The sequence below is a fragment of the Morone saxatilis genome, unplaced genomic scaffold (genome assembly GCF_004916995.1).
Source record: "Morone saxatilis isolate NCDOM2014 unplaced genomic scaffold, NCSU_SB_2.0 Contig17, whole genome shotgun sequence".
NCBI classification, from domain to species: domain Eukaryota; kingdom Metazoa; phylum Chordata; class Actinopteri; family Moronidae; genus Morone; species Morone saxatilis.
Window position 1 is genome coordinate 15994037 of NW_023339729.1, and position 11838 is coordinate 16005874.

The 11838-nt window shown below is 42.0% G+C and overlaps 1 protein-coding gene across 1 annotated transcript in view; it reads left to right on the forward strand.

Moving 5' to 3' along the window:
* The window catches only part of LOC118327605 (amyloid-beta A4 precursor protein-binding family B member 2-like), a 41671-nt gene that overhangs the window by 21733 nt on the left and 8100 nt on the right, over positions 1–11838 (forward strand). Inside the window, exons 6-13 of the mRNA XM_035661025.1 lie at positions 194–325; positions 832–903; positions 1670–1720; positions 2741–2826; positions 3209–3269; positions 5459–5605; positions 6162–6289; positions 10086–10200. Of these exons, the coding sequence (XP_035516918.1) occupies positions 194–325; positions 832–903; positions 1670–1720; positions 2741–2826; positions 3209–3269; positions 5459–5605; positions 6162–6289; positions 10086–10200 (792 nt within the window). The remainder of the gene's footprint in view (positions 1–193; positions 326–831; positions 904–1669; positions 1721–2740; positions 2827–3208; positions 3270–5458; positions 5606–6161; positions 6290–10085; positions 10201–11838) is intronic.

Here is an 11838-nt window from a genome sequence, read left to right on the forward strand (position 1 = left end):
ATAACCTTTGATAAACAACCCTCTCTTACTGACGCGGAAAGTATAATTCCAGCTGTGGCCTCAATAATGGAATTTAGCCATTTTCTTGATCCCAGACTAGCCACTAATATGTGTGAAGAGTCAGTAACAATGAAGATGTATTAAACAGCAGTTTTTCATAATTGTGCTTTTGTGTGTGTGTGTGTGCATGCAGTCGTGCCAGGCAGAGATCTTCTTCAGGGCGTCAACTCGTTCGGGCAGCACCACCTCTGACAGCTCAGTGGAGCCGCTCTCCACTCACGAGCCCACCATCACCACATGTGGATTCGTCAACAGCTGCTACTTTGTGAGTTACCAACAAAAACCTTTTTTGTTTCATTGTATTTACTGTCTGTGGTATTCTGTACATTTTGTTACAGGGCAATGTATTTGTCAAATTGTGTATCTGGTTTTCGGTAGTCTGGACTGAGATTGGCAGAAATATGCAACAAGACAGCCGGGTACAGAGAGTGAGACGGAGAGAACACTGAGTCTATCAATCAGTCCATCATGCAGAATGATGGAGGGGAAACGGCGAGAGGAAAGGGGGATTGATAGAGAGGAGCATGGTGTAGATAAAATATTGATTCAGTGAGAATAGACTGATGTTGACAGATAGATGTGCCAGAACCTCAATCTGGCACATCTATCTGGAGCGACTTACCTGCAGACTACTCAAATATTAGCCAGTGACACAAGAGCCAAAATGGCAGACAGACAAAAATGGTGAAGTAACAAATCCTCTGAATTCTTACTATAGAGATTTTAGTCTTTTTTTTAATGCTTTATCTCTCTCCCTCTTTCTCTCCGTAGCCTCGTTCCACATCTCTACAGGGGGTGCCTGATCAAGAGTGTCGCACTCAGCATCACGAAGATGAGGACAAGGTAGGACACTTCAACACTTTCCCACGTTCTCTTCCCTTCCTCACACACCAATCTTTTCTTCTGCTATGGCCCAATAACCTTGAGTTGAGGTCAATATCTTTCTTTTTCTATGTAAAAGTGTGTGTGTTTATATTACTGTATATGTATGTCTACTTGTATCACATACAGTGCAGCAAGTATTTGGACAGTGACATGTTTTTATTTGGTTTGGCTCCGGTTTGAAATAAAAATATCACTGTGAGGTTACCTATGCACACAGGAGACAAGGGCAATAAAAGACTAACAACATTACAACAGTTTGTGTGCAATAATATTGTGTGCAATATCACACCACGTCCACTTAGCTGTTTATCTTTTTTGCTGACTTGTCATGTAATTGGATTGGAATTGCAAGCTGAATGTCATTCTGCAGTTAAGATGGAAAACAACAGAAAAACCACTGTCCAAATAAGCTCTGACTCTACTCTATGCCTGTATTGTTCATATTCTACTAATCAAGAATCAGTAGATTCTCAGTAGGGAAGTGAATGTTCAATAGGAGCAAGAAACATTTGAGAAAACATTTTAAAATCTCCATTGACAACTTTTCTTTCCACGTTCATTTTTGCTGGGTCGCTCCTTATTGCAACAGGCACTCTGTGTGGAGTGAGCTAGTTAGCTAACAGCCTTGTTCTGTCTTTCTTCCCTCGCTCCCCTCCCACCTTTGACCCCCAATCTTTGCCCCACCACTGTGTGTGTACATGTGTGTTTTTAATGCTATATGTAGAAACAGGTGTGGAGTGATTTTGGCGGAAAGATTGATAGTGAAGTGTGGAAGGCAAGTATAATGCACTCAGCGTCAATGAGTCTTGTTCTTGGTCTATCCTCACCCACTCTTTGAGTGTGTGCGTTTATGCATCCTGTGCTAGAAATTCACTGCCTTTGCAAAAGCATGTGTGGCTGATGCTTCCACATAAATGTAACTGCACCAACCACAGCATTGTGTCATCTCTGTTATTTGGCTGCAGCAACACACTCGACAGATTGTTCCTTTCTTTACTTGTGTGCCTAAAATATTGTTATTTTTCCTTCCTGTTGGCACAGATCTGAATGTGTTTGTACACACAAGTGTGTGTACATTCTACATGTTAACTTTCTCTCCTTGATGCAGCATGCTCCATTACACGTAACACACCAATGCCATTTCTCCATCCAGCATTCTGCCCACACTTGGATGCATGCTGGCATACATTGTGTGGAGTCTAAAATATTTACATTTGTTTTCTGCCAGGTTTGTGTCTTATTAGCCCTTATCCCACACGCCCTGTAACCCGGGAATGACAGAAATACATATTGGTGTCGGAATATGAGCCAATGTGTTTGTTCATTCAAGGGAAAAGCATCCAATTCCTTAAGGAGTTCAAAATGTACTCTATGTTGGTCTTACACAACGTAAGAGTTCTATCTAATAGTTGGAAGCAGTAGGAAGAAAATGGATTCCAATTACATTCACAAGCTATGTTGAAGCTATGAATTTGATATCATCTTGCATTAATAAAAGGTTGTCAAAATACATCTGAATCACTTACAACTACATTACCTCAACTGTAAAGTTCCTCAAAATAAAACCAAGTATTGGACACAGCGTGGCTCTTATCTGGAATTGTTATCCCGTGGGATCAGACTTAAGTGAGTTTTTCTTCATATAGAACACCTATGTGTGAATGATTAAAGCCACTGCCAAACCCCGACAATATTACAGGTTATATGTGTAAATGGGGCTTTAAGGTGTTTGCCTTTTGGCCAAAGATGTGGGGTTTATTTTGCACACTCTGATGATGTCACCTGTGTGCACCAGGACCTGCAGGCTGCCACAGTGAACCCTGATCCCAGTCTGAAGGAGTTTGAGGGTGCTACGCTTCGCTACGCGTCACTCAAGCTAAGGTGCAATACCTGTACACACACGCACACACAAACTACCTCTGTGCACAAATCTCTGCAAGCCAAGAGAGTTGTTGTTAGTTATCAAGCGCATTTTCATTCCTTGTCTCAATACTCAGCTACATCTCAGTCTGTCTGTCCAGTTAGTTTCTCTAATCTTTTGTTTAATCAGTGTTAGAGTTAAATGAGGTCAGACAAAGCAGGAAGTTAGTTCTTATACACAGGAAATACCTCCATGTTCTCTATTAGTGTAATGACTGCCTGTAGCCTTTACATGCAGGACAGGAACCTTTTCAGTAAAACAGTTAATGGTTGCAATGGTAATAATGCCATGCTGCTAATTATATAACTACATCCTGTATTTTTAATACTTTTTGTTTTTCAGGAACCGTCCAGCAGCGGAAGAAGAGGAGTCCAGCAGTGTTAACAGCGACCCAGAAGCAAAAGTAATAAGCCTTTTCCTAAACTTTATTTTAAAGAATCTTTTGGAGCATTTATGCCTTTATTGGACAGCTTGACAGATAAGGGGCAGACAAGAAACAAGGGGAGAGGGTGGGGGGCTATGGCGTCTAACAAAGGTCCCTGGGTAGAATTCAACCGGCGTCGTTGCAGTTATGTGGCGTGCATGGCAACAATTCGATTACCAAGGCGTGCCGCCTTTTTCTAAACTTGGCTTCAGTTCAATGCCTGCATGATGCATGTCTGTGGTCTTAGACACAAGGCAGATTAAGTTATAATTCACATTGTTATGTGGCTATTGTAATGTATCCATCAAGAACATTTCTAAATGGTTTAAAAGTTTTGATTTTTTTTGTGCATTTGTACGTCTTTGTGTTGCCTTTATTTAAACTGTAAAAACTATAGATGTGTTTTTGTGGCTGGCAGAATACCTCCACATGAGCAATGTTATCTTCTGCAGGATCTAAAGTTACTCCAGACCTACATTTATATGTTATCTCAACATACTTTTAAACACTGTAGAATATAATCAACATTCCCAGCACCCATGGCTTCTTGCCTTGATACCGTGCGTATGTTTTAGTCTGTTGATGTCCAAAGCCTGTTTGTTTACTGGTGGTGTTTATGTTGACCACAGTGGCAGTCTTTGCTTTCATCTTAATGTGAAGTGATACAGTACTGCCTCCAAGTGGTGAGACTGAGAAGTACAGTTCAGTTCTGCACATTGGTGCATTGATTACTAAGCTTAGATTCAAATGAGGCATTTCAGGTTTTTTAATGGCTCAATAAGATAGCTACTCAGTAAAATGCCGTGCCCATTTGACTTATACTGTTGCCAGCAAATGTCAGGCCACGGTATAAATTAATTTGGATTCCAACTAATTAAACAGAACAATAAATGAATTAATTATCTGATCTGGTCATTCTTTCACAAACTGCAGCAGATTGCAGGAAGGCTAAAATTCATACCAAGGTGTGTGTGGCGTTCTCACAGATTGCTGAATGGATCTAAAGCATTGCAGATTAGAGTTGAAAGCCAACATTCAGCTTGATGACGTGGTGCTGATCTGGCTGTCTCGTGTCTGTTTTCCTCTGTATTTGCCTGGCAGAAATTCACAGTCCTTAGCAACTGTGACATTGTGATGAATACCAGACACAAACACAGACCTACAGTCAGGGCATCTGGTCCAGTAGCACACTGACACACACACACACATCATTCCAGCAGATAGATCACTGTAGAATAAAGATTGGATCAGTACCTTTCTCTATAGTAAGATAGTTAAAAACAAACAAAAACTCACTCAACAACAATTTCTATTAATCAGTGTGTACAAAACTGTTCATATAACATCAGCTGACACACAGCTGCAATTCAACACTCCTTATTAAGAAACATACTATTAAGCTATCGGGTGGGTGTGACCGTTTATGTGTCATACAGCTGCTACCACCTGCAGGTCTGGAACTGTTACACAACTTTCACCAGACTCCCGGCAACCTGGAGAGATCCGTAGTGGCTTACTGTGTGTATGTGTGTGTGAGTGAAGAAGTGAGACAGACACTTGTCAATCTCACTCAGTGTCAAATCAGCAGTATAAATAACCCCACGTTGAAGACGTCATCGTACTGTCTGTCCTGCTGGGAAGTACTTACACATAGTGTCTTGGAGTGTGTTTGCCGTAGCACTATTCTTACTACTCACACAAGTCAAACATCCTATATGTACTTCAACAGATATGAACATTTGACCCACATGTGAACGAGTTTCTCTACAACAAGCTATGCCACTGGTTAATGTGATAGTGACTCACTTTGTTTACTGTCTGCCACCTCTGTGTCTCTGTCTCACATCTTGGGTCTCTCTGCTGTGCAAAGTACTACAGAGTACTGCTGAATGGACTGCTGAAATCAAATAAATACTTGATGATGGCAGATGGATGGGTGGCTCTGCTTTTCTTATCCAACATGTTTTGTTGTCCTCATCTGTTTATCTAAGTTTCCGTCTTTGCAGATTTCAAATTGTTTGGATTTACCCTCAGAAAAAGACCTTTATGCCTTAGTAGTGCCTTAAAAAAAAAACCTACTGGTCCGTGTGCAAAAAGTCGTCATATGTCTGTAAGTACTGAACTGTAGTGTCATTAGCATCATCGTCTGGTGTGTCTGTGTTTTGCAGTGTTTTGCAGTGCGCTCTCTGGGATGGGTGGAGATGGCTGAGGAGGACTTGGCTCCTGGGAAGAGCAGTGTTGCTGTTAACAACTGCATCCGACAGCTGTCCTACTGCAAGAATGACATCCGTGACACCGTCGGCATCTGGGGAGAGGTGAGGAGCAGAGTGTAGTCATATGGTACTGTATTTGTCTGTTGGTGTGTTTTGTTTTGGGTGAGTAGTTGTTGGAAATAAAGCATTTGGGGAGGACGAGTGCTTGTAGAAAGCCAAGAAGATGAATCAAAAGGTAAGGGCAGAGCAAAGAAAGAGCAGTAGACGTTCGCCAGGGCAATGGCCTTATGAAATGTATGTCAAAAGATGGATGGAGGAGGGGAGAATAAAGAGAGGAAACATTATGAAGTCTTTCCCTTTCTCTCTGCGGTGCTTGTGTTTAATGTGAAACGACAGAACAGAGAGAGAGGGGGAGAGTTTCATCCCTTTTTCAATAACCTTTCATCACCCTACCCCTCTTTTTAAGGTCTGATAATTTATTTAGAGACACACACCCTTACACGCACACACAGGCAAATACACTTTATAGGCAAGTAAAAGAAAGCACTACCATCTTTAAGATCTACTTTTTTTTGCAACATCTTGAGCTTCAGGAAATAAGGATTGCATGTTTTTGTGATGAGATCTGAAGAATTTGTGTGTGTGTTTGTGTATTCAGGGGAAGGACATGTACCTAGTGCTGGAGAATAATATGTTGAACCTGGTTGACCCCATGGACCGCAGTGTGCTTCACTCTCAGCCAATCACAAGTATCCGAGTGTGGGGCGTTGGCCGGGACAATGGCAGGTTAGTCACATTGCTCTTTTTTTTCTTTAAAAATTGATTAATCCCCTTTTGCTTGAAATGTCATGTTGTGATTTTCTCAGAATACATTACCTCTTAGTAATCTTTAACATTTCTGTAGTGTAAATAGTCTAAGAGATTCCAGTGTTATTAACCACTTAACTGGGCCTTGACTCACAGGATTTTGTTGTTTAGGTTTAAGTTTTTAAATACTTTAATTGATCGATTAGTCACCAGTGTAAATAAAGTCAATGGTGCATCACACATACTCAGTAAAAGGTCAAGGTAACAATTGAGGGCAGCAGATGGGTGCTGTGGTGACAGGCAGAGGAGAGGAGTTAATGATTGATGATGAAGGGATGCTAATGAAAGATTAATTCATCAGTACAAAGGAGAGGATGAGAGGGAGAATGGCCTTTATTCTATTTCACCACAAATCCCCGCCTGAGTGATCTGCCCCTCGCTTTCACCTCAGCGGAGCTCAGCACAGCCGGCTTCACAAAAAAGACAAATTTACACCCAGCAGTAGGCCCGTATCTACGCTGGGCAGCTACAAGGTTTGACATTCCAGAAGGTGTAGTAAAAGTAAAAGCAAATGTTCTTTACCAATGTTTGCTGCATGTATGAAGGTTAAAATTAAACTTTAAACAAACACAGTGTGGTAATACCACTGATCGACCAGTAAAGGGCGCTCTGTGCTGCTGCTGAATGCATGAGAAGAAACCAAATGTAGGTTATCAGGCACAGCAAGGTGATGTGGACTGGATGGGTCGGTAGCTCCTCTATAATTCGAACTGCCACATGTATGCACATACGCGAGTACACTCAGTAAAAGAGGCAAGGCTAAAAGCTCTTGGCATATGCAGAACTGCAGAATATTATTGCCTCAGAAATCTCTTCTCTCATTCACACACACACACACACACACACACACATACATGCAGCGGTGTATGTTACAGTTTTATTTATAACGTAAGATCACCCTGTCAGATAAAACAAACGAGTTTTCCGAGTACTTAGCTTTTATTTCTACCATCCACATCTACATATAGTAGGAGAGTCAGAGCAGTGGGAATACCTCGGCTGCAGCAGAGGGAGGAGGAGGAGGAGGAGGAGGAGAGGAGATGGTTAGAGGGGGAGGAGGAGGAGGAAGAGGAAGAGAGGGGGTTTTTGGCAGGAGAGAGGGAGAGAGGGGGATGAAGCTGCCAGAAGGGGAGGTATGGTTAGTGCTCACTGGGTGTGGAGCAGACAGGTTGAGGAGTGTGTGTGCACGCCTGCAGCATCACCAGGAATAGATGGTGTGAGTGTAAAGACGCTCCCGTACACAGGATTACCTGCCAAAATAGGAAAACAAACCGCTGTGAGTATATTTATATACCTTTTATCTTACTTTTGGAACCATCACTCCAGCTTTTTTGTTTTATTATAAAGAAGCAGGACAAGAAATGTAAGCTACAGATATGAATGATCAGGCCTCAGTCTGTAGGGGGATTGTTGCTGAGCAGGTAGTTTGTGGGTTGATTTGATACAGCCAGTGTGAGGTGTGCTTGTCACAATTTTCCAGGAACTCCGGTGGAGTGGAATAATCAGACGTGAGTGCCTGTGTGGTGGTTTGCCTGCGAGTGGGTTGTGAAATGAGGGTGGCTGGGGCTAACTACAAACATAATACATGATAAAGGAGTCATGTTGTTCTGAATCTGCTGTTTTAAAAAAGGGCAAATGTTTGTAATGCTGAGAAGCTTCAAACAATGAAATGTGTAGTAGTTCAAGACTAAAACTGTTTTCTTTATTTTAGAAAACGTGCATCCAAAATTCACTCCCTTTTTTGTATTTTAAACACTACAGAAATACCAGTAGCTGCATTTGCTGCACATCTTTGCCAATATAACGTTTTTGTTTTAATTATTTATGGGTTGCTGGACTGTTTTGTTTAAAGATATAAAATATTATGGAATTCATAACCTGGTTGGAGCAGAGATTTTCCCTTTTATTGCTCTCCCTCTTCATCACACACACACACACACACACACACACACACTCTTCTACCCTTGCGATAGACTGGAGTGTTTTGTTTTTTTTTCAGTAAAGGAATGGTGCCCCGGTGGCTCCCCCTCTCCCCATGTGCCATGAAACTCATTATCGCCGTTGAGATTACAGATTCCCACAGCAACCTTGACATTTTCAGGGGCGTCGACATGATGATAAGATTATATTCAAAATGAGATATCACCCCCATTCCCTCCATCTCCCTGTCTTTCCTCTGACTTTTATCTTCTCTCCTCATCTGGGTGTTTTATTCTTCCCTCGTCTTTACGCTTTTATCTTTGTCGTGAACATTGTTGCAGTTCACTTCCAATTTCCTCTCCCACTATTTCACCTTTCTATCATTATATCCATTACTCTTCTGGTTCTCCCTCTTAGCAACTTCTTTTTATGTGACTTTTAGAAACTCCCAGCCTATTTCCTATTCTGTGAGGAAACACAACCGATCAGCATCCAATTAAAACTAATTGCACTCATCCAGAACAACTCTCATCTGTCCCTCCTCTCTTTTTCACTTTCAAGGTTAAGTATGAGTAAAAATTACCTGCATTGCTGCTCTGACCTGTGCTACATGCCTTCAACCCACATACACACACTGCTCTTGAAGCTGGTTTTTTTTTTGGTAAATAGTTTTGTCAAGCAAAGAAGATGACTGATGATGAGTATGTAACTCAGTGTGATAGTATGTGTACGAGGGCCTGTTTGCTACCTCTTTGCCTCTTGTCCCCCAGCAGGGGGTTGGTACGATGAATTTGATTTTTTTTCTCTTTTATTTTACTAACTGTCTTCCTTTCCTCCCTTGCTTCCTTGGACACAGAGAGAGGTAAACACATTCCTTGCTTTCATCCCTCCACCCTCTTACAGTATCTCTCCATCATCTCTGTCATTCTTTATTGTTTCATTTCCTCTGCGTCTCATTTTTCTCCTGTTCAAAGTGGCTCTTGATGTACTGGGGCATTGTGTGCGCACACACTCACAGATGCAGGAACTGAAGGTGACCTCCTCTGTCCTTCTCTGTCTACAAGCATTTGTTTTTTAAGTATGCGCACACACACAAATAGGAATCTTTTGTGGAGAGTTTTCCCTCCCGAGGGGCTGGGCTCAGAAATCTTGTTAGCCCTCAGGACTGTGTTTCCTATTGCATGGCATATTGAAGCACACAGCTTGAAGGAAGTTATTTAGACCGGTTTTATGTGCATTTCTGAATGACGTAAATCAGCGTGTGTGTGTGTGTGTGTTGTACTGGTTTAATTTGCTGCGGCTATATTTCTTCTTATTCTACGTCTTCATTCCTTTCTCCCTCGGTCTCCTTTCTTTCGTCTTTTCATCCTTTCTATTCAGCAAACTTAAATTGTTTTCGGCTCCAGCGGGCCCAGGGGGAAAGTTCTTCCCTGCTGTCACTCATTCACCTCCCTCTTGCATCACGCTGCTCTATTGATCTCTGGGGTCCATCGACCTGCGCGTCTGTGTGTGTGTGTGTGTGTGCGTGTGTATATATACGTGTGTGTGTGTCCTGTATTCATCAGACTGCTAAAGGTCAGTTCATCTCTCATCTGTCTCCAAGAGCTGTCAGTCTCAAAACTGGGCACACACACACAAACACACTCATATCATGAACAGACATTACTACTTCATTATTTATCTGTCTCCAAGTGGTAGCGAAACCAATCCAACAAACCCTTCCCTCATCTTCATCCCCCTGGTGTTTTTCTCCTTTTGTGTGTCTTCACTGACCCTGTGTTTTCCTCTCTCCCAGGGACTTTGCATATGTGGCGCGGGATAAAAACACCAGGATCCTGAAATGTCATGTGTTCCGCTGTGACACGCCAGCCAAAGCCATCGCCACCAGCCTGCATGAGATCTGCTCCCGGGTAAGTGGTTTAGGCCGGAGGAGGGTCCAGAGATATGATGCCAAGCTTGGATTAAGCAAAAAGACTCAGACAAAGATGAAGGGTAGGGTTAGAGATGGGCAATAGAGATGGTTGGGAGACAATAAAATGTAGTGCTGATGGTCAGTATCACATTTCATTTTACAAACAACCGTCCAAAGCAAAAAAAAACCCAACACATTTATTAATAACATTTACTCAAGCACCAGTAGTGGTACTCATATACTATTCCACAATCTATGCACACATTTTAATCTTTGCATAGAGTCTCTACAGTCCTCAAAAAGTTCAAAAACAAGATTAAAGTCATCTAAATTTCAGGCCCAACAATGCTTTTCTTCTCCCAAAACACAGTTATCACAGAGCTTTCTCTGCACTGCATGTCTACTCTTAGATGCATACAGATGAATGCAAACAGGGTTAGAAGGAAAGTATTCAGTGTTTTTTATTGCATCTGCTTTATTCACTGAACTCACTTGGAATTAATGGGTTTTTCTTTTGTTCATGTCCCAATAAAACACATTTATAGCTGTAGAACTTTAATTCAATTTAGGAAAAGCTCTTTAAATTCTTTCTTTCTCTATTTATGTGTACTCAGAATTTGGTGTTGAATTCAATTATATGCAGTGGTTTTAAAGCTTTTTTTAAAATAACTTATGTTACCCACAGATACCTTGTTATGACTATTGACTCAACAAAGTGTGCCCCTGAAATGTCATTTGTTCAAAGAAAAGTTGTCCTTCTACTCATCCTTCATGCTGATACGAACTGTCATATATTTTATAGTCAACCTATAGTATAGAACAACGAGGCAGACGTTTTACACAAAAAAGGATAAATAAAGGATAAAGGCGGAGAATTTGTCACAGCAGGGGCTGCTAAGATGCAGAATTGCTGTGACAAACTCTGATTGAGGACATGTATAATTTATGTGTGGTGTGTGTGTGTGTGTGTGTGTGGATGATTGTGGCTGTTGTTGTCAGTCTGGTTCTGCATTTGCACGTATGTGTTTCTCCCTGTGATTTGGACTGCAGGAAAAGCTTTTACCCTGTTTTGGAAAGAGGAGGGTGACCTGGTTGGTGTGTGTGTCTCTGTGTTTCTGTGCTGTGTATGTCTGGTGTCTGTGCTCCCAGGTGAAATGCGGTAAGACGCATGAGCAGTATGCAAGGGTGGAACTGCTCGCAGGTTTTCCTGAGCTCTTTTGTGTTGACTCTTTCATCTTTTTTTTTCCCATCCGCTCATCCTCGTTTTACTTTCCACACTTTTTGTATTGTTCTCTCAACGCTCCCTCTGCTGGTCTCTGCCACGATATACACAATCTCTTCCTGTTTTGCTCTCCCTCGTCTCCCCGTCCCTCTCGCTCTCTCTCTCTTTCTTTCTTTGTCTGTTGCCCCCTCCAGATACATGACAGAGGCGAAAGATGCCAAGCGATGGGCAGGAAGGGTCTCTCTCCAGGACAGGATGCGACAGGCCAGGATAGATCTGCCATTTACAAGGTACGCTTCATACACTACAGGACTTCACTGAAGAGAGAGAGAGAGAGGAGAGAGAGAGAGAAGAGAGGAGAGAGAAGAGAAGAGAGAGAGAGAGAGGAGAGAAGAGAGAGAGAGAGAGGAGAGA